This window comes from Cynocephalus volans, chromosome 6 (genome assembly GCF_027409185.1).
Source record: "Cynocephalus volans isolate mCynVol1 chromosome 6, mCynVol1.pri, whole genome shotgun sequence".
NCBI classification, from domain to species: Eukaryota; Metazoa; Chordata; class Mammalia; order Dermoptera; family Cynocephalidae; genus Cynocephalus; species Cynocephalus volans.
This window is the reverse complement of record NC_084465.1, coordinates 132,529,429-132,551,153: the sequence shown is the minus strand read 5'-3', so window position 1 is coordinate 132,551,153 and position 21,725 is coordinate 132,529,429. Positions and strand designations below refer to the sequence as shown.

Here is a 21,725-nt window from a genome sequence, read left to right as displayed (position 1 = left end):
AAGACACATTTCCTGGCCCAAGTTGGAGCAGATGTAAGAAGAAATCATAAACAGACTTGTGAGGTGTAAACTTAGGGAGAAATTTGGTGAGCTCTAAACTAAACTAAAAAAAAAAACTAATCTTCCATTTCATTTTGTGCTTAAACTTTTGAAATATAGTTCAAGAAACCAAGAAATCTGAGAAAAAGAATGACATTGTGCTTTTATTTTTTTCTAGTTAAATATACAATGTTGATAACTGTTCTCATGAAATAGACCTTTGTAATTTTACTGTTTTACGTTAGTTGTGTAAGTTACACAATTTATAAGGCTTGATGCAGAAATGAAGCATTAAGGTAAACTACAGAAATGTTAAATCAACACACTGATGTACACACACATCTAAGATGTGAATCATGAATCCACTGCTGTGGCCAGAACCTATACACTGATTCTGAAAAAAATGACCAGTTGCTGGTAAAAGTGGAGAGGGCATGGGCCCATTCCAGTCCCTCAGGACTCCATAATGGCTTCTGAGAAAAACAGTGCCATGTCCCAAGAACAGTAGGAGGCAGAGGCTCTGTGTAGTTTGCTGTTTAGTTATACTTCTGGTACTAGATTGAATTTCAGATTGAGGGAGTTAGATGATGACTTCTAAGAAATACCCAAGCATCTGGTGTTGGGAAGGTCCCTCTGTCAAAGTTAAAGTGCTCATTAAATACCACAAATAAACATCACATTGCAGCAGGGACTTTTAGAGGCAAGACTGATTAATTAACCAGGGGCTGAAATCCCTGTATCAGACACCCAAGTCAGTTAAAAACAGAAAGATATCATTATACGAACAATCGGGGGGGGGGGGGAGGTATGGCAAAATAGACCATAAATCAATTTCATGATAGCTAAAAGTCCTTAATTTAAAAATACAGTGCTAGAAGATCATACACCTAGAGATTTGAACTTAATAGGACCTAGATTTAAGGATAATGGGTAAAACAACTACCTTGAAGAACACAAGTCAGGAATAACCTAGTTTTGCTAGTGTTTGGTGAAACATTTTGTACAGTGGCTGGAAAGCAGCACCAGAGATTACATAAAATGAAAATATTGGTAGTCACAGGACTTTGAGAAAGGCAGGGAAAAAATTAATGAAAGTGACACACACCAAATGGAGAGGGAGTATTGAGGTCATCTACACGTGGCTCTACAACCCAGGCTAGAGAACTCTTCCTGCTTGTGCATGGTTAATCAGAGTGGAGTCTGGAAAAATCTAAATAAGGATCTAGTTCTCTGACTCACTCAGATCTAACCAAAACAACACTACTGTTTTTGGTTTTGTTTTGGTTTTGGTTTTGGTGGCTGGCCAGTATGAGGATCTGAACTCTTGACCAGCTGTTAACAAGGCTCACTATTGTATTTCTAAGAATAAATTTGCAGGTCACATGCACGCATAGATGACCAATTCCCCTGGTTATTCCACCTACTGCAGATTAAGTTGTCCTTGTCTGTCCCAATATCTTAGAGGAACGTGGTTTTTTCATGTCACCTAATGGAAGGGGAAAGAGTAGAGGAAGCCGGCTTCCTTTTTATGGCAGTTTTCTTAAAAGGAAGTGGTATTTCTTCAAAGGTCCACATCAAGCGAAGGTCTTGGTGAGCACGTCTTCATGCTGCTGCAGGTGAAGTGTGCCAATTCCTACAGCGGGGGCTGGCAAGGAGGGCCGGCTCACAAGCCGGAGCTGGCATCAGAGCAGAGAAGAAAGAAAAGGACATTTTGACTGGATCAGAGCTCTGCTTAGTTCCACCAAGAGGGGGCATGTATTTCTCTGAGCTTGTTTAACCATGAATCACCTCTTCAGAAAAATGAGTTACATAGAATAGCATGATAAGATGCTTCTTAAGTAACTATTAGTTGGTTTTAGCTGTAGAGCTTCCTTAATTAGAATTCTTTGCAGGTGAAATGATGTGAGCCTAGCAGACAAGTATCAAATAAGTGAACTGAGTTCTAATCAAAACAGAATAGAAAGATAAACAGAAGCACAATTTTTTTTCTCATTGTTTTTCCCTTCCTGAAGACGCACACCCGCCTTGGATGTAACCAGCTTTGTAAATGGGCCTGGAACAAGTGTTATTGGGTGTATCCAGTTCTACAGTGTAAAATAAGCTGCTCCTCACCCTGCTCCTCTGGGGCTTGGACAAGACATGCAGAAGAGGCTAGCAAGAAAGGCAACCAACAGGTAAAGACTTTTACTTTTCTGAGTATAACCACTTTTTTTTTTACATAATTTTAGTATGTACGCATATACGAGTGGTCTTCAAAAAGTTCATAGAAGATTGTATCATGTTTCAATTCTGTTTTTCCACAAACTTTTTAAAGTACCCTCGTACATCTCCATAAGCACTCTCCTAAAACTAGATTTTATATTTTAGCTTATCTTTAAATAATTGGACTGGCAATAGGGGTAAACCCACTTGCTGGCACTCCATGAGAAATAACACACACACACACGAAAAAAAAACTACAAGAGAGAAAGAGCTATCACCTTGCAGGCCAATTGCTTCTCAAACCTTGGAGAAACAAAACACCATGGACCCATGTTCTGAGGTTCCTCCTGACTCCAAATAAAATCTATAAAAGAAGAAATTCATTTCAGCACCTCGAGTAAACATATACACCCAAAAAAGGTGGCAGGAGAGATATGTATGCCTTTCCAATATGGCATGGTGTTGCTTGTCATTTTCCTTTTTCTGACAAATACGTAGTCATGTATCCACCACAATAATTATGATTCAGAACAGTTCTATCAACTACCCAAATTTCCTCATCCTGTCCCTTTGTAGTCAACTCCCCTTCCCACCCCCCAGCACTGGCAACCACTGTTCTTTTCTATCTCGCCACAATTTTGCCTTTTCCAGAATGTCATATAAATGCAATCATACAGTATTTAGCCTTTTGGGTCTGGCTTCCTTGAATTAGTAAAATACATTTGTGAGTCATCCACAGTGTTAAGTATAGCAACAGCCCACTCCTTCCTGTTGTCGAATAGTATGATACTGTATGGATACACCACAAATTGTTGATTCATTCACCAGCTGAAGGGCCATTTTGCTTGTTTCCAGTTTGGAGCAATTATGAATAAAGCTGCTATAAACATTTGCATACAGATTTTTGTGTGACTGTGTTTGCATTTTTCTCAGGTAAATACCTAGGAGTGGGATTGCTGGGTCATAGGGTAACTCAATGTTTAATTTGATAAGAAACTGACTGTTTTCTAGAGTATCTGCACCAGTTTGCATTCCCACCAGCAGTGAGTGAGGGTCCCAGTTGCTCTGCATCCCCAGCACTTCTTTTGTTTTAATTTTAGCTATTCTAACAGGTATGTAGCCATACCTCATTTTGGCTTAATTTTCATTTCCCTTATCGCTAATGATATTGAGCATCTTTTCATGTGCTTATTTGCCATCAAGTTCTTTGGAGAAGTACCTATTCAAAGATTTTGCACATTTTGAAAAATTGGATTATTTGTTTTCTTACCATTGAGTTTTAAGAGCTCTTTAAAAATTCTACATAGTCCTTTGTCATATATGTATTTGCTAATATTTTCTTCCTGTTTGTGGCCTGTCTTTTTATTTTCTTTACAGGCCTTACATAATGCAAACACTTTTCATTTTGATAAAGCCCAATTTTTCTTTTATGGAACCTGCTTTTGGTGTCATGTCTAAGAACTTTTTGCCTAATCCAAGGTCACAAAGATTTTCTCCTGTTTTCTTCTAGGAGTTTTAGAGTTTTACATTTTACATTTAGGTCTATGATCAGTTTTCAGTTAATTTCTGTGTAAGGTACATACAGACATCCAATATTCCAACCCCATTTGTTGAAGGGCCTGTCTTTTATGATTACACTGTATTTCTCATAAATGGTGGAATAATGTTGCCCCCAAACTCTCAAGAAATTACTTGTTTTAGATGAGAGAAAGAATGACACAGAGTGACACCAAGACAGATATGGAGGCACTGGCTCTAGTGGAACTTTTCTCATTATCTTCAGATTCCGTGAACATCAAGCTTCTGATAACTCTCATGGCCCCCTCACTATTTCATTTAAAATAGTTTGCATAGGTTTCAGATATTTGAAAGCCAAAAAACCCGAACAAGACCCACTCTTTACCTTTAACATGTCTGTATTTGCTCATCTCTTGTTGTAACGAATCCAAGGGGAAAGGGCAGAGTTCTTCTATTCGGATAATGGCAAAGTGATGCTTTTTGGCCCCCAAAGATTCTCTTTGCTTCAGCAGGGCATAGAAATGTTTGCCACAGCAGAATACAAGTGTCTTAACACTGTTGGGCAGAAAAGGGGCAATGGGGTGGGGAGAAGTAAGAACTGTATCAGAGGAAAGGGGAGATGATAGGGGTTTAAATATCTCACTAATGTATTAGTGGGAGTTCTGTAGCTGGTTCAGTCACAGGCTATGCTCTGGCAATCCTTTAGCCACATACGCCTCTGAAGTTCACTCTTCCATGGACACGCTAACTCTCCCCCACTGACTTACAGGGCTTATGTCAGGATAGAGAAGATATGGGTCACTGTGGATTCCTCACCGTGAACTAATTTTCTCATTAATTAAAATTCTACCCAAGTGTGAAAACAGAGATACACATCAAATTACTTTTTTGGATCCACAGATGAATCACCAATGACCGGTTTGAATGTTGTTCCTGGTGCCATTTCTTGAAGAGTCGACACAGCTGCCTACGGGGGTAAGAAACCACACACCTATCAGCCAATGGAACAGAGGAGAAGCTTTTACTTATCTGGGATCTTTACGAAAAAATAGTGGCAAAATTCTAGACTAGCAAGTAAACACATGTACTAATAGTCACAGAATCTTTCCAAAAAATATCAGTTCTGTATATGTCAAAGCAAAATTATTTTTCTGAGATTACATAAGATTGTCTTTGGTGCCACAGTAAAGGTTTCACAATAAACTTATAAGGATCAAAATTTCAATTTGCACACAACTTTATTATCAATAAAAAATACGCTTTAATTTTTTCAAATTGGAAACATCTTATAGAATTTACATTGTGAACCAAAATACCTACACTAGGGCAATTATTTCTGGTTTTGACCATAGTTTATAAGTGAAAGCTATTCAGTCACTGCAACTAGAAACAACAATGTCTGTTTTTATGATGAAAAGAAATTTCATTAATTAGTTCAATTTAAATAAATATTTATTGCAAAGGGTACAGAGTAGATAACTGATGAAGCCAAGGTTGGAGATTTGATCCCTTTTGCTTTTTTATTTTATTTTATTTTTTTTTGGTGGCTGGCTGGTAACAGAGATTGAACCCTGGACCTTGGTGTTATCAACACTATGCTCTACCAGCTGAGCTAACCCCTTTTGCTTTCATCCAGTTAGTGTCTCTATATTCTCATCCCAAACAGGAATATAACATTTTGACTAGGCCATTGTGGAGCAGCCATATTGATGCTAGGATATGCTGATACATCCTAAAAAATGAATATTAAATATTCAGCTATTCTTATTATTAAATAAGGCGTGAAAGAGGTAATCTCTCTCCATTCTGAACCATCGGCCTTGGTCAGCCTCTGCTTCCCAGGGTAGGAATCAAAAGGAGGTCGGGTTCAGAACTGAATGGAAAATGGGCTGGGATTCAGGTCCCACCTGGCAAACCACATATGGCCCTGAGTCATGTCTCCATGTGGCAAATCATCTCCAAATGGGCCACTGAAAAAAAGGGTTGACTCATATTCTGATAGGTCACTTGTACCAATAATTCAATTTTCAGGAAGAAATCGGAATTCAATAATAGTCATATTTATTTTCAGTTGATACTACATGTTTATTCAAGATATTTAAAGAACTCTCTTATTTGATAAGTTATATATTAGACGTGGGGGAAGGGGTAGAATATTAGGGCCAGAATATGGTCTGTTATTATCAGTTTCAAACAGCAGAAGAAATTCTCTCGGTTAGAGAATGGAATTGATAACACCAAGGTCTGGTGTTCAATTCCTGTACCAGCCAGCACACACACAAAAAAGAAATTCTCAATAAAATTTCTAAGAGTTCACTCAATACTTAATAATTACATGTATTATATTTAATATCATTATACTCTTCTATAGTTATGATTGAGGGAACACGTGACAACTTTGGCAGATACAATGAAAGTTGGGTCAAGAATCTCAGATGTATGTATTTCTTAGAAATAAATTATAGTAATTTTACATTTTGACTTGGCCCTTTTAACATTGCTGTTTCAAATATCTGTGTCAAGGGCTAGCTGGTTAGCTCAGTTGGTTAGAGCATAGTGCTGATAACACCAAGGTCCAGGGTTCCATCCCTGTACCAGGCAATCACCAAGAAAAAAAAAAAGTAAAGTATCTGTGTCAAAATAGGCCCATCAGAAAAACTGAGTTAAAGGGATTGCATTAACTTTTCTTGAATGTTCTGTGATGCTTCTAGGCCCATGAGGCCATCTCAAAATGTATAACGTTGTCTGCAGGAACACTGGGTAAGAAAATAAGTAGACCACAACAAATGAACTACTGCCACTGAGCAGACTACTTGAAATGCGTTTCCTTGACATTGACTCGATATTGACTCCCAGGGCAGGGACTAGGGTGAGTCAGGTGAGGAACCTAGAGTGCAGAGTTTAAGGAGGTGCTGACTCTAGGGCCATGGAAGGCGCTGACTCTAGGCCCAGCCTCGGAGTGAGTGCCCCCTTGCTCCCCCGCAAATGCTAGGAACTGCTTAAAACAACAGGTGGAAACAAATACCTCACAGCTTTCCACAGCACCCCTCCATTCCAAATATACTCTAAAACCTTTGGGTGCAGTACAAGATATTCTTAAATAACCAAGTTCTAAATGTCTTATTTCAGCCACATCCAAACAAATGCAAATTTTTTAATGCTAATCCCAATTAAAACTTTCATATGAGCCTGAAAAAAATTATAGCAGATGGGATAAACATGTGCTTAGTAGTATTTATTATCTTGAACACTGCCATTTGAAAATTAGCATACTTTTGTGATTTGAAAAAATACATTGTGCACTTAACCAGGTAAACCTGGTTTACTTTAAACAGGTAAACCAAGAGAAAATGTACCTTTTTAAAGAACTATAGCAATAAGCTACATTGTTGCAATATTTATGCTTATTGAAACAGGCGTCATGATAAATCATTTAACAGCAATAAATCTTAATAAAGGACGATGAATAATACCATTCATTTTTATCAAAATACTTTAAATTCCCAACTTGCTACTGTCAGCATAGTAGTGCTTAGACCATTCTGACTTCAAAACTTTTTCTAAAAAGTTATTTCTGGGACTGGCCAGTGAGCTCAATTGGTTAGACTATGGTGTTATAACACCAAGGTCAAGGGTTTACATCCCCATAACGACCATCCACCAAAAACCAAAAACAAATAAGTAAATAAGTTATTTCTGCTCAGATTAGGACACCAGTGTAATATCTGCTAGCTCTATGCTTCATTACAGTGAGAAAAGAAATCTACCTATATTTCCAATTATTCTTAAAACATTAAATAAAAATGACAGCAGCAAAGTCAATTAAAACCAAAGATGTTATCAACCTAAGTATCTACTTAGCAGATGAATGAATAAAGAAAATGTGGCGAATATATACAATGGAATACTATTCAGCCATAAAAAGAATGAAATCCTGTCATTCTTGGCAACATGGATGAGCTTGGAGGACATTTCATTAAGTGAAATAACCAGGAACAGAAAGAGAAATACCACATGTCCTCGCTCATATGTGGACATTAAGAAAGTTGATCGCATAGAAGTAGAGAGTAGAATGGTAGTTCTGGAAAGGGCGGGGAGCAGGGGGGTAGTGAGAGGTTGGTTAACAGATACAAAAGTACAACTAGATAGGAGGAATAAGGTCTAGTGTTCCAGAGCACTATAGGGTAGCTACAATTCACAACAATTTGTTGTATACTATCAATTAGCTAGAACAGAGGATTTTGAATGTTTCCCAACACAAAGAAATCATAAATATTTGAGGTAATAAAAAAAACAAAAACAAAAAAGTGGTTGCCAGGGTTTCGGGACAGGAGGGAAGGAGGGAGGGACGAATAGGTGTAGCACAGGGGACTTTTAGGGCAGTGGAACTATACACTATGACACTGTAATGGTGGGTACATGATATTATGTCTTTGGAAAAACCCATAGAACTGTACAACACAAAGAGGGAACTCTAATGTAAACTTTAGTTGATAATAATGTATCAATATTGGTTCATAATCATAACAAATGTAGTAGACATAATGTAAATGTTAACAATAGGATAAACTAGGTGTATGGGGGGCTATGGAACTGTCTGTTACTCCTCTTCAATATGTCTATAAACCAAAAACTGCTATTAAAATATCCTATTACAAAAAAACCCTAAAAACCTAAAAATATGTTTCCATAATTTAGAAATATAATTAGATATAGAAAATAGAGAAAAATGGAGTACAAAAAATGACAATAGGAGAAAGGCTTATTAACCAGCTTTTTCTACTTACAGGAAACCTGAGTAACATCTTAGGAGAAGCAACAAGGAGGGGTTTCCTGAAGTTCCGGACCATCTGTCTCCTAAGCAAGTGGAAATACTGTGCAGGAGTAGTGGGGTGGACCACGAACATGTTCACGGTGTCTCCATCCACCCCCTCTTCCAGGCTGTCACACATCTGGGAGAGAAATGCAAAGAAAGAGGACGCTCAGACAACGTGCTTCAATCATAATGACAGTGGGCTAGCCAGAGGGTGACACAAGCATTCTCAATTAGGACGAGAGAAGATATTTCTCTCCATTATAGAAAAATAACAGAAGGTAAATGTACAGCCTGTAAAGTATTAAGTGTCATATGGCTCTCTCCATTGGCCCAATGCTGTGTCATCTAACATGGTTGTTTCCAAACACAGCTGATTGCAAGAATCACCTGGGGAGGACTTTTTAGAAAATACAGATTTTCATTGCTGTGGAGTTAAGACAGTGAAAGGAAGCACTATCAGAATCTCACTTTCCTAATGAAATAAACCAAATTATAGTGTGTGTGTGTGTGTGTGTGTGTGTGTGTGTGACAAAAAATCAAAAGCAGCTAACAAACAAGCTTGAAAAATTGAGATCAAGGAAATGAAATCTCAGAAGATCTCAGTGGGATAGAAAGCTGAGGCATGGCTCCTAACCCTACTCCAGAAACAGTGGAGGGAAAGAAAGTGAGCTGACAAAATCCTGAGAATTCTTACTACCACCCTCCAGTTTGGAGAGAGGGAGCGAGCAGCACTCTGTGGAAAAACAAAGGCAAAATCTTCCAGAGTAGATGCCCCTACAGAGCTCAAAAGAGGCAGCCAGGGCTGCTGGACTTGCCCATGGAAGCGATACATACCCCTGACTCGTGGCATTAGCTATTGAATCTCTGAGGAAAGAGCAGAATTTGTCTAGAAAACCTCTCCATCCATCAGAGTTTTCCCCTCCCACTATAATCCTCAAGCTCCAAAAGCTGGAACCTGTATTCAACTGTTGCTTCAAGAAGGTAAGTTGGTACCAACTGGGAAGGATGTTTAAGGGAATTCACTCACACCCTATCAGAGCAACTCTAAGGTCTTTGAAGAGTTGCCCTAGATAAACAAAGACAAGATGAAAGGAAATGACATGGCAGCAATGTAAATACCATACAGCCAAATAACTTTATATAAGGCGGGGTGGAGCAGGAGGGGGTTGGAAAGGAACATAGTATGCAAAGGGCAGATAGTTTTAAAGAAAATACAGCAGAACTAGATAAGAACGAACAGTACAATGCTAAGAAAATAAAGCGAGAGCCAAAACCCACTGTTACAGATCTAATAAATAAATATGAAACATCAAGAACAGAACCAGGGCTGCCTGGTTAGCTCAGCTGGATAGAGCACAGCCTTAAAACTCCAAGGTCACGGGTTCAGATCCCTGTACCAGCTCAGCCAGCCACCTCACCCCCCAAAAAAGAAACAGAACAGGTGGGTCTAAAAAGGAATGGCACAAAGAGCTTGAGATAATCCAATGAAATAAGCAAACACTTATATAAACAGCAAATACTCTCCTAAGCACTTTACATATATTAATTCTTTTGCAGAGCTAAAAAAAAAATAGAATTAGTGGTATTAGGACTTGAGATAATCACAGTGAAAGCAGATGAAATGATAATAAAAACAATAAACAGCAAACACACATAAATGTCAATTATTGTTCTAAGCAGTTTACATATATTGACTCTGTGTGCCTCTCAGCAATCTTGAGATAGGTATTATAATATTATTAACATGGTCTTGGTAATTTTAATGTATATGTAAATGGTCCTTTCAATACCCTGGCTTCTTGGTTCCTTTGACTCATGTCTTCCAATAACACTGTCTTCCCTCCTACTTCAATAACCCATTCCCATGGTTTCTTAGTCCATTCAGGGAACTATAACAAAATACCATAAACTGGGTACCTTATAAAAAGCAGAATTTTATTTCTCATAGTTCAGGAGGTTGGGAAGTCCAAGATCAAGGCACTAGCAGATTCAGTGTCTGGTGAGGGCCCATTTCCTGGGTCATAGATGGTGCATTCTCCCTGTGTCCTCACATGGTGTAAGGGGCAAGGGGTCTCTCTAGGGCCTCTTTTATGAGAGCACGAATTCCATTTGTGAGGGCTCCACCCACATGACCTAATCACCTGCTATAGGCCCCACCTCCTAATACCATCATCTTGGGGGTGAGGATTTCAGCCTATGAATTCTGGGGGGGTCACAAACACAGACAACAGCACTAGGTGATAGCCTTGTTCCAATAATAACAAGACTCTTCCATAAGCTCCACTGTATGCATTCCACTCTCTGACTTATCCTTCTAGCTCACTTCCTTTAATGCTTGGACTCCAGCCATACTTCAACCTCATCAAAGCTCAAACACATTGATCCTATCACCTCCTCACTGTCCTCCACTCTTTTCATGTCTCCTCTCTCAACCTTGTCTGACTTCTGTTCCACGGTCAGTCATTATAATCACTCTTTTGCATATACCCGTGAGTCCCTTGGCCCTTTCTCACTCCCAGCCATAACCCTAGTTAATCCGAACTTTCCACCTGTGCAATGTCTGCAGGGAATGGAGCTGGAGAAAAAACACAGTCACACTGATGGGCTCAATTTAAAATGCTGAGTAAGAATCTCAAGTGGGCCCTTAATGCTCTTAGACTCTAATCCTTTATTTCCCCAATTCACTCATTCTCCTCCTCTCCTGGATAACTAATTCTCACCTTTAAGCCCAGGAGCTCCTCCTACATCTTCACTCTCAGCTAATGACCTAAGAGAACTTCCTCGGACCCTGCCACGACATCTATGCATACATTATCATGTGCATCCATATTCTCTGCTTTCCAATCATTGCAATAGACTGTCAAGCTCCTGTCTAAAGCTGATCCAACCCTTCATGCACTAGATCCCATCCCATCTTGTCCACTCAAGGAAATCACTCCAGTTACCCCACTCTCCCCCTATATCATCATTTCCTTCTTCCCTACTGGATCATGCCCATCAGCAGACATGCTGCTATTTACTACCTTTAAAACAAAACAGGGCCTGGTCAGTTAGCTCAGTTGGTTGGAGCTCTTTTGGTATTGTAACACTAAAGTCAAGGGTTTGGATCCCCGAACCAGCCAGCTGCAAAAAAAAAAAGAACTTGACACAAATTCCCCCACCACCTACTGCCCCATTTCCTTTTTCTTTTTGCAGCAAAGCATGTCAAAAGAATCATCTAAACGTTTCTCCTTTGACTAAGTTCTGGAGATCTATTGTACAGTATGGTGACTGTAGTTAATAATAATGTATGGTATATTTGGAAATTGCTGACAGTAGATTTTAAATGTTCTCATCACAAAAAGTGATAAGTATGTGAGCTGATGAATATGTTAATTAACTTGATTTAACCATCTCACAATGTGTACATATATCAAAACATCACATTGTACAACCAACATTAATATATACAATTTTTCATTTATCAATTAAAAAAATGTTTTAAAGGCTGGCCATTGAGCTCACTTGGTTAGAGTGCAGTGTTATAACACCAAGATCAAGGGTTCAGATCCCTGCACTGGCCAGCCACCAAAAAAATAAATAAAAGTTAAGAATAAATAATTAAACTTTCCTCCTTTCAGATACTACTAAATACATTCTCATTAGAGTTTTGCTTCTGTCCCTCTATCAAAACTGCAGTTATCAGCCCTCAAGAGGCTTCTTCGTTGCTAAATCCAGTGGTTGATTCCCAGTCCTCATCCTAATTGATCTTGACATTCTCACTGTTGTAATCACCTGCTTTCTTAGACATTCCTCCCACCTCATTGGTTGCGTCTTCTCAGTCCCATTTGCTTGTCTTCTCTCTCTGCAGCCTCCTGAGGTTGGACTATCCCAGGGCTCAATGTGTGGGCAACTTCTCTGCTCTATCTGTACTCGCTCCTTTGTGATTTCATGCAGCCTCAGGACCACAAATATCATCTGTATGCTTATGACTCCCAAATGGGACGTCCTGCCTACTCATTTCCTATATTTCTTCAAAAATTTGTAGCTTTGTATTTCACATGTATTCTTTCATTTATCTACTATTTATTTCTGTAATCTCATTTTTATAAGAATTATTTCTCTGTGTCATTATCTATCAATATAACCATCCATTTATTGTTCTATCTACCTATCTACTAACCTATCATCTATTTATACATTTTCTCTGCACATATGCCATAATGATTATTGATATGCATGTTGATGTACTTAAGGTGATGTGTACTGATGTCTCCATTTACTTTGACATGAATCAAAAAATAAGATGGATTGATAGATAAAGGAATGATAGACGAATAGATATGTGATAAAACAAACATAATAAAATATTAATGTGGAATCTAGGGGGTGGGCATATAAATGTTCACTGTAAATTTTCTTCAACCTTTCTGTTTATTTGAAAGTTTTTATAATAAACCCTAAGGAAGTAATATGCATAAAGAGACATTGGTAACGATTCTCACCAAATAACAATGGTTATTTCTGGCAGGATATTTAAAATGCTTTAATGATCATGAATTGTTTTATAAAAATACTATCTTACTTGAAAACAGGAGTTTTTTAAAGTAAAAATACAGATTCCTAACAATCTGATCTGGGTTTAGTCCCTGTATCTGTATCTCTGTTTATCAAAAGCTCCCCAGGGAGACATGTTAAGTGAAATAAGTCAAGCATAGAAGGATAAGGACCCCATGTTCTCACTCATCAGTGTAAGCTAAAAAAGTCTATCTCATAGAAGTAAAGAGTAGAATTATGGCTACTAGAGACTGGGAAGGGGGCAGGGAATAGGGAGGAAGAGCTTGGTTAACAGATACAGAATCACAGATATATAGGAAGAATATGTTTTAGTGTTCTATGGCACTGTTAGGTGATATAGTTAATAATTTATTGTATATTTTCCAATAGCTAGAAGAGAGCATTTCAAATGTTCCAAATACAAAGAAATGATAAATATTCGAGGTGATAGATATGTTAATCACCCCGATTTGATCATTACACATTGTATACATGTATTGAAACATCACACTGCACACTATAAATATGTGTCAATTAAAAAATAATTAAAACCAAAAAAATCTCCGCAGGGGGTTCTGATGATCAGCCTGGTGTAGAAACCACTGATCTTGGCCACACGGGAACCACTTTAATTGCCATAAAACCGTGATCCTATTATACCTGAGGATTATGTTTCCAATACTGACGTTGCGCTAAATCTGTTTCATTCACAGTCAGCCCCTGCATCTGTGAGTTCCACAACTGTGGATTCAACCAACTCACAATTGAAAATGTTCAGAAAAATAAAATTGTGTCTTGTCCTAAACATGTACAGACTTTTTTTCTTATTATTCCCTAAACAATACAGTATAAAACAACTTTACGTAGCATTTACATTGTATTAAGTATCATAGTAATCTAGAGATGATTTAAAGTATATAGAAGTATGTGCATAGGTTATATGCAAGTACTACACTATTTTATATCAGAGACTTAAGCATCTGAGGACGTTGGTATCCGAGGCAGGTTCTGGAATGAATTCCCCGCAGATACTGAGGGACAACTGTGCTACAGTGTCTTATAGTTTAAGGTGAGCATTAAGCTATCTGTAGGAGATAGTCCTATTTCAAAGCACCCACAAAGAAGGAAAACACTTCTGGGGATCCAGAAGCATTCAGCTTACCGTACCTGCAAGAAACGCTCTATGCGACAAGATGAGTGCTCTGGTCCAGCCCCGTCATAGCCATGTGGAAGGAGGACAACAATACCACTTTGTAGGAGCCACTTGGCCTCTCCTGGAAAAGTCAGGTGTAGGGAGTAAGAACTCTATGGAGCAGAACAGAGCAGTCTGACATGACCTGGAGTGTGAGATCAATGCTACTTTGCTGCCTGGCTCCCCAGAATGTTCATTACATGCATCTTCTGGCACTGTGGCACCATATTTAGGGGGAAAACATCGATTTTGCTGGGTGAAAAGCTATGATGCATGTGCCCTGGGCTTCAGTGAATGTAAGACAAATTCAAAGGTGAATGTCCTGGCTTCCTGGATAGCATGTGCCCTCCTGATTTTACTTCAGGTACAGTTCTTGGGGCAGCTCCCACCTTCCTCATGGCACAGCTAGAACAAAGGTCACTGTCCTCAAACAGGGGGCAGAGGACACTTTAGAGTATCTCTGGACATGTCAGAAGTCCAGGCTCCTCAGGCACTTTTCATCCTCACAACTAAAAAGTTACAGAGAAACACAACTACAGGAAAGATCTGAGGTGTAGACTCAAAAATCTAAGAGTGGGTACCCCAGAAAATGGGATTGAGGGTCTTGGAAGAGACTTAGGCTTTTCCTCCATATATTTTGGATTTTTACAATAAGCAGGTACTGTTTTTGAAACTTTCAACTTTCAGACACATGAGTGTACCTGGATTGAGGGGAATGGGTTTTCCAGGCTGCCCCCCATCTCTCACCACAAAGCCTCACTCTGTCCCCACTGCCTCCTGGTTATCCATGTGGTAGTTGGTCACTGCACACCTGGAGCACTCTAGAAGCAAGCAAGTACATTCACAGGCCCCACAGCCGGGCACATTCGCAGGAGACAGGAGGTGCCCTGCATGGTTGCTGAGTGGCACCCAGAACTCTGCTGACAAAGAATTTGGATGCTCTTCCTGTCAGCTCCTCATACTGTGTGATGGCTGCCACGCCCCAATGGGCGACAGGGAGAGGCCCCCACTCTCTGGAACTGCTGCAGCACACAGGAGGCTCAGGAGCATTCATTTGTCTTCATGAGGATGGGGCCATGCATCTGTTACACATCCTTACACTAATACCAACCTCCAGAAATGAACGTGTCAAAGATGATCTGGGCACCATTGAAGAAATCACCAAACTGCGCCTCCCAGAGAGGCAGTAACTTTGGGCTTTCAATGCTTATTCCATACTCGAATCCCAGGACGGCCTCTTCTGACAGGGGGCTGTTGCTGACCTAGAGAGAATGAAACACTGTCCTGCCAGGGGACACCGGACAGGAGCCAGCAAAGGTAAAGCATCACATTTACACAAACCTCTCAATGGGAGGAGGGGCGCAGAGGGAAGTCTGCTTCCGTTCACCACATCCCTGGAGAAAGGAGCCCTGCTGCTCAGTATCAGTGAGCACAGGGAAAAGGTGGGATGAAGAGAGGAAGAGATAAAAGAGGTAGAAACATGTGTATTAAAGATGTTCTTCAAGGATAAGCAATATACTTCTCAGATGACCCACCTTTGGAGCTGAGAGTAAAACTGTCACACAAGCTTTTTTTAAAAAAAGAAAGTCATAAAACAAAGGGTGGAAAGTTATAAAATAAAGGCCTACCTTTGATTAGAATCCATTAATCTAACATCATTTGCACAATAAATCAAAAGAACCATCATGGTATATTAAAGTAAGAAAAGCAGAATATAAAATTACATGTCTAAGGAGGTTAGAGAGAACTGACACTGAAATGCTACGTGATTCTGAACCGGGTTTAAGGACAGGTGGTAGTGATGTCTTGGTGTCAACTTCCTGATTGGGATGGTCTTGTTGTAGTGATGGAGGAGAATGTCCTCGTTTGGAGGAAATAAACACAGCGGGTTGGCAATTTTTCTTTCGGGATGAGTAAAATTTCCTTAGTATTATACATCCAACATCTCTGTAATTTTATTTGTTTCAAATTTTTTTAAAAGTATTTTTTTAAGTTACATCTTTATGGAATATGATTTGTCATGAAAAGGAATGAAGTACTGACACATGGTGTAACATGGATGGACCTGGAAAACATGCTCAGTGAAAGGAGCCAGTCACAAAAGGCCACATAGTATGCCATCCTTTTTATATGAAATCTCCAAAATAGGCAAATCAACAAAATAGGCAAAAAGTAGATGCGTGGCTGCCAGGGGCTGGAGGCAGGAAGGAATGCGGAGGGACTGCTAAGGGGTGCAGAGTTTCTTTTTTGGGGGTGATGAAAATGTTCTGAAATCAGATAGTGGTGATGGTTGCACAACTCTAGGAATATTCTAAAAATTGCTGAATTGTACACATCAAAAAGTCAAATTTTATGAGTTGTATCCCAATAAAGCATTTATGTATTTAATTAATTAATTAATTAATTTTTTGGTGCTGGCTGGAACAGGGATCTGAACTCTTGACCTTTATGTTAAACACAAGCTCTAACCAACTGGGCTAACTGGCCAGCCCTCGATAAAGTGTTTACTTAAAGACAGCACCAAAAAAAAAAAAAACCTCAGGAAAAAAATTATATCCCTACTCTAATTACAACTCAAAATTTGCAATTTTTATGGATAAAAACTCAATAAGGACACATAAAAATAAAAATAGGTGATTTATTAGCATGGTAGGATTATGCATAATTTATCTTTTCTGATTTCTTTCCTTTTTTTTTTTGGTGGCTAGCTAGTACGGGATCCGAACCCTTGACCTTGACACCATAATCTAACCATGTGAGCTAACCAGAGAGCTCACTTTTTCTAATTTCTAGTCTGATTTCAGATATAATCTACATGTTAATTTTTTTAAAAAAGACTGCTACACCTCTCCAATTTGTGCGTGTGTAGATGGAATTGGACTGGCCACTTTGCTTGCATCTCCACCTGGCCTCACCTCATTCCTCATCTCTCTTCCCACCCACAGTCAACCCACTCGTATTCTGAATCTGTCCTTCTTTCTGCTGCTTCTGGGACCTGGCTCACCTGCCTCATTGGCTTTCTCCCCTAAGTATAGACAACCAAAAGATTAAAGATAAAACAAGAAATGTTCTCCTGACTCAGACTCCCCCAGCCATCATTTTCTTTCACAGTCAAGCTTCTAGAAAGAATAATCTAATCTACTTGTCTCCATAGCTTGAACTCCTGTTTACCCTGCAACTAACAACAATTTAGTTCCTGCTCTCGCCATTCCATGGAAATAGCTGGTCACCCCTCGAACTTCTGGTTGCTAAGTCCAGTGGACATGTCATTCTTCCTCTTATTTGACTCCTGCCTCCTAGAGTACAATGACACAGTGACTTCTGGTTTTCTTCCTGGCTTTCTGAATGCTCTTTTGTGAAATACTTTTCCTCCACCTGCCCCGTAAATGTTGTTTCTCCCAGGATTCTACCCTTTGTCCTCTTCTCTTTCTGTTCTGCAAGGAGATTCTCCCATCCCTCTGGTTTCAAACCCTCTACACCCTGATTACTTCCAAATTATATCTCCAGACCAGAACCCTTCATTAGCTCCAGACAAGCATATTTAATTGCCTAATAGGAACCTCTGTCCTTCAGCTGCCTCAAAGTCAAATGTTCAAAACTGAAGTCATCAGCTTTCCTTACTAAACCTGTTCCCTCTCCTTTATTCTCTCTTTGGGTGCATGTCATCATCATATACCAGTTTCCCAAGGCGGGGAAGCTAGGAGATAACCCAGCTTAGCCTTGCTTCTTTACTGCCTACTTAGGTAGCTCATTCCTATCACTTTTGTGTTCTGAATAGTTCTCAGATCTGGCTCCGTCTTCCATCTACACTACTATTGCCTTAATTCAGGTCCCCATGGTTTCCTGCCTAGCAGACTGAGGAGCCTCCTTAATAGTGGTCCTAAGCTCTCATCCTCCCCTAACTTAGGCTTCCAAAGTACTGTCAGGAGCAGTCTTTCTAATATGAAAATCTGCTCCTCTGTTCAAAAATTCCTCCATGGCTCCTCTTCCATGTAACACTCAAAGTCTTTCACTAGTTGAGGGGTTTTATCCGGCCAGTGTCTTTTTACTCCTGCGTCCACTTCGCAGCTTAAACTGCAGTCATACGGAGGTCTTTGTAGTTCCCTGAGCGTGTCAGGTTTTCTTACTTCCCAGCTTTTATATGTACTCTTGTGTCCATCTAGAATGTCCTCCTTACGTGTATCAGAGAAAACAACTCCTAATGTCCTTCATGTCCCAGCTCAAATGTGGCTTCCTCTCCCAGCATTTCTGGGCTCCCCCACGTAGATATAGCTGCCCCTTCTCCTATGTATCCATTGTACTTTGCATGCTTGGATATATTTAGATACTTCATTTTCTTGAAATCTATTAATGCTTTTATTTATTCCAGAAAGTATTTTAGGTGGCTTATAAATGTACATAATTACAACATGGAGATATAGATTTTTAGTGGAGGGAAAGAAGGCAAATAAAGATTGAGATTCAGAATGGAGTTAGGGGAAGGGCACACCAGGATGGGCTACTTATCATCGGGGCTGCCAAGCCTCCAGCCCTTCCCAGAAGCCATCATTGATAAGGGATGTTGGTCAATGACGGAATTCAAAACAGACAATGAAGGCAATCACTGCTCAGGAACCTACGAATACTCTCAATACCAAGACCAAGCAGGAGTTTCTCCCAGGGTCTTCATATAAAGGATATGGTATTAGATAATAAACAAAATCTTCAACAGTATCCTCATAACTGATACAAGGCACTTAACTGGGGCTTTTTTTTTTTTTGATATAAAATATTTTAACATTTACTTGTACATATTTGTGGGGTACAGCGTGTTGTTTCAATACACGCATATACTACACAATGAGTCACTTAGGGTATGTAGCATAGTTTTGTACCTGTTAGTCCACCCCTTCTTCCCCTCCCCCTCCCCTTCCAGCCACTGGTAATGATTATTCTACTCTCTACTTCTATGAGAACCACTTTTTTTTTTTTTTTAAGATTTCACATATGAGTGAGATCATGTGGTATTTATCTTTCTGTGCCTGACTTACTTCACTTAACATGATGGTTTCCAGTTCCATCCATGTTGCTGCAAATGATAGGATATCATTTTTTTTTTAATAGCTGAGTAGTATTCCATTGTGTATGTATACCATAGCTTTTTAATTCATTCATCTGTTGATGGACATTTAGGTTGATACCATCGCTTGGCTATTGTGAATGGTGTTAAAATGAACATGAGAGTGCAGGTGACTTTGATATATTGATTGCATTTCCTTTGGGTATATGCCCAGTAGTGGGATAGCTGGGCCATAAAGTAGATCTATTTTTAATTCTCTGAGGAACCTCCATACTGTTTTCTACAATGGAATGGGGTCCTTTTCAAATAGCGATATATTTAACTGATACTTAACATCAAATCACAATTCAATGAAAGTCACATATCAGGTAGGGGGAATACCAAACATATCAGTATCTAGTTCACCAGTCTGATTTGATCCACAGGTAGGTTTCAGACTAACTTAAAGAAAAGGTGAGCTACATGTCCTTTAAGTAACCTTCCTAGAATATTGCTTTTGCCATGTGAATTTTTTTTAGAGTATCAGTGAATTCCAGATTATTCTCAAACAGGGGCTGGCCAGTTAGCTCAGTTGTCTAGAGCACAGCCTTATAACACCAAGGTCACAGGTTAGATTCCCCATTCCCACCAGCTGCCAAAAAACAAAAAAAGACTAATGTATTTTCATAAACATAATGTGCTAGGCACCCTGCTAATTGTCAGAAAGACAAAAATGAAAAGACTCAGCCCCTGCTTTTAAGACACTAAAGAGACTGGCACACAGAAATATATGGTTATATAAAAATTCATCACATCCATTAAACCTTAAAGAATAAGGTAAACTTAAGGAATTATTATTTTTAAGTAGGTAAGAAATGTTGGATTATTATCCACATCTTTGACTAACTTAAATGAATTACAGTAATATGCCGATTACAAAGTCAATTTTGAATTGACGAAATGTACAACCATTTGACATTTACATGATTACTGATAAATAGCCAGAGTAAAATAGCTCCAGAGTACTCTCTTGTCTGTTACTTCTATTTCAAATTTATAGACCTACATTGTATATCCATTGGGCACCCCTTAATTTCAAAAAGTTTTGAGCCAAAAGTTGCCAATATATGTTTCTAGTTGCTTTAAGAATCCTGAAACTGTAATAATTGGCACCTGGACATTACAATAGATTTTAAAACATCCTACCTCTAGAAAGCCCTTCTGATTAGGGTCCATATGGTTCAGAGGGATGTAGGTGTCATCGGTCTCCTGACAAACCACCATCGCATGTCTCTGACTAAAAGTTCCACGGCCAACATCCTGGCCGCTCAGACGGACGTTAAAACCTTAGGAAGAAAGAAAAAAATCCAGATTCCCATGAATAACTTAAGTAATAATAAGGCATGGTGACTCTGAATTCTTATACATTGGCTCATCCTCAGAATTTTCCTTAGGATAATCGATTCTCTTTATTAAAATATACCTGTCCTGTAGTCTATAGTCAAGGTGAGATTGTGTAAGAATGGAGAGTCACCACTTGCCCCACAATTTTTAGAGAAAAATGTCTTTTCAATACATCCAGCACTGAGCCCTTTGTCTTAACTGCTCTAGAACCTACTCTGATGAAGTCTGTCAACATGACTTACACTGACATTAAGTAATATTGTCAGGTAAGAAAAGTTAACATGTTTTAGAACCTCTCAAGTCAGTGAAAATGACACGAGTCATTGCAATTCAAAATACTGCAGAGGTCACATGTAACAGAAGTCACTGAAAGCATTCTCTACCACCTCTGCAGCTAAACAGAAACTGCTTACCTTGAGCAAGTAAGGAACCCAGGGCAAGAGCTTCTGCCGTGGCCCAGTCTAGTTTTGTCCCGTCCATCACTTTCTCTATTCTGGACTGTAACATTGAAGAGGAGGAAAAAAGGAGCTTTTAAGAGTCCGTATCCTTTATCACATTGAGTTCAAAAAATGTAGTGCAACAAAAGTAAGTATCAAAACCATAATGTTGTTTCAGTTGGTTAGAGTGCAGCGTTATAACACCAACGTCAAAGGTTCAGATCTCTGTACCAGCCAGCCACCAAAAAAACAAACAAAACAAAAAGGAAAAAAACCACACTGTTGGACAAAAACAGAGAATGCAGACAGATATTTTACCAATTACAAAGTTTTAAAACAGGCAAAACAGGGCCGAGCCCATGGCGCACTCAGGAGAGTGCGGCGCTGGGAGCGCGGCGTCGCTCCCGCCGCGGGTTCGGATCCTATATAGGACTGGCCGGTGCACTCACTGGCTGAGTGCCGGTCACAAAAAAGACAAAAAAAAAAAAAAAAAACAGGCAAAACAAACATGCACTTCAGGTTAGTGGTTACCTCTGTGGAGGG

At 39.3% G+C, this 21,725-nt stretch overlaps 1 protein-coding gene across 3 annotated transcripts in view; it reads right to left on the bottom strand.

Moving 5' to 3' along the window:
• Positions 1–202: 202 nt before the first annotated feature.
• DHTKD1 (dehydrogenase E1 and transketolase domain containing 1) overlaps positions 203–21,725 on the bottom strand; it is a 45,510-nt gene continuing 23,987 nt past the window's right edge. For 2 of the 3 annotated variants that reach the window (XM_063100661.1, XM_063100662.1), the window contains 9 exons: positions 21,159–21,243; positions 20,548–20,687; positions 15,415–15,565; positions 14,279–14,385; positions 8,547–8,711; positions 4,644–4,726; positions 4,145–4,314; positions 2,520–2,605; positions 203–1,715 (listed from right to left, as the gene is read on the bottom strand). In XM_063100661.1, the coding sequence (XP_062956731.1) occupies positions 1,614–1,715; positions 2,520–2,605; positions 4,145–4,314; positions 4,644–4,726; positions 8,547–8,711; positions 14,279–14,385; positions 15,415–15,565; positions 20,548–20,687; positions 21,159–21,243 (1,089 nt within the window). In that variant the 3' untranslated portion in view covers positions 203–1,613. The remainder of the gene's footprint in view (positions 1,716–2,519; positions 2,606–4,144; positions 4,315–4,643; positions 4,727–8,546; positions 8,712–14,278; positions 14,386–15,414; positions 15,566–20,547; positions 20,688–21,158; positions 21,244–21,725) is intronic. The other variant, XM_063100664.1, reaches the window with a different exon arrangement.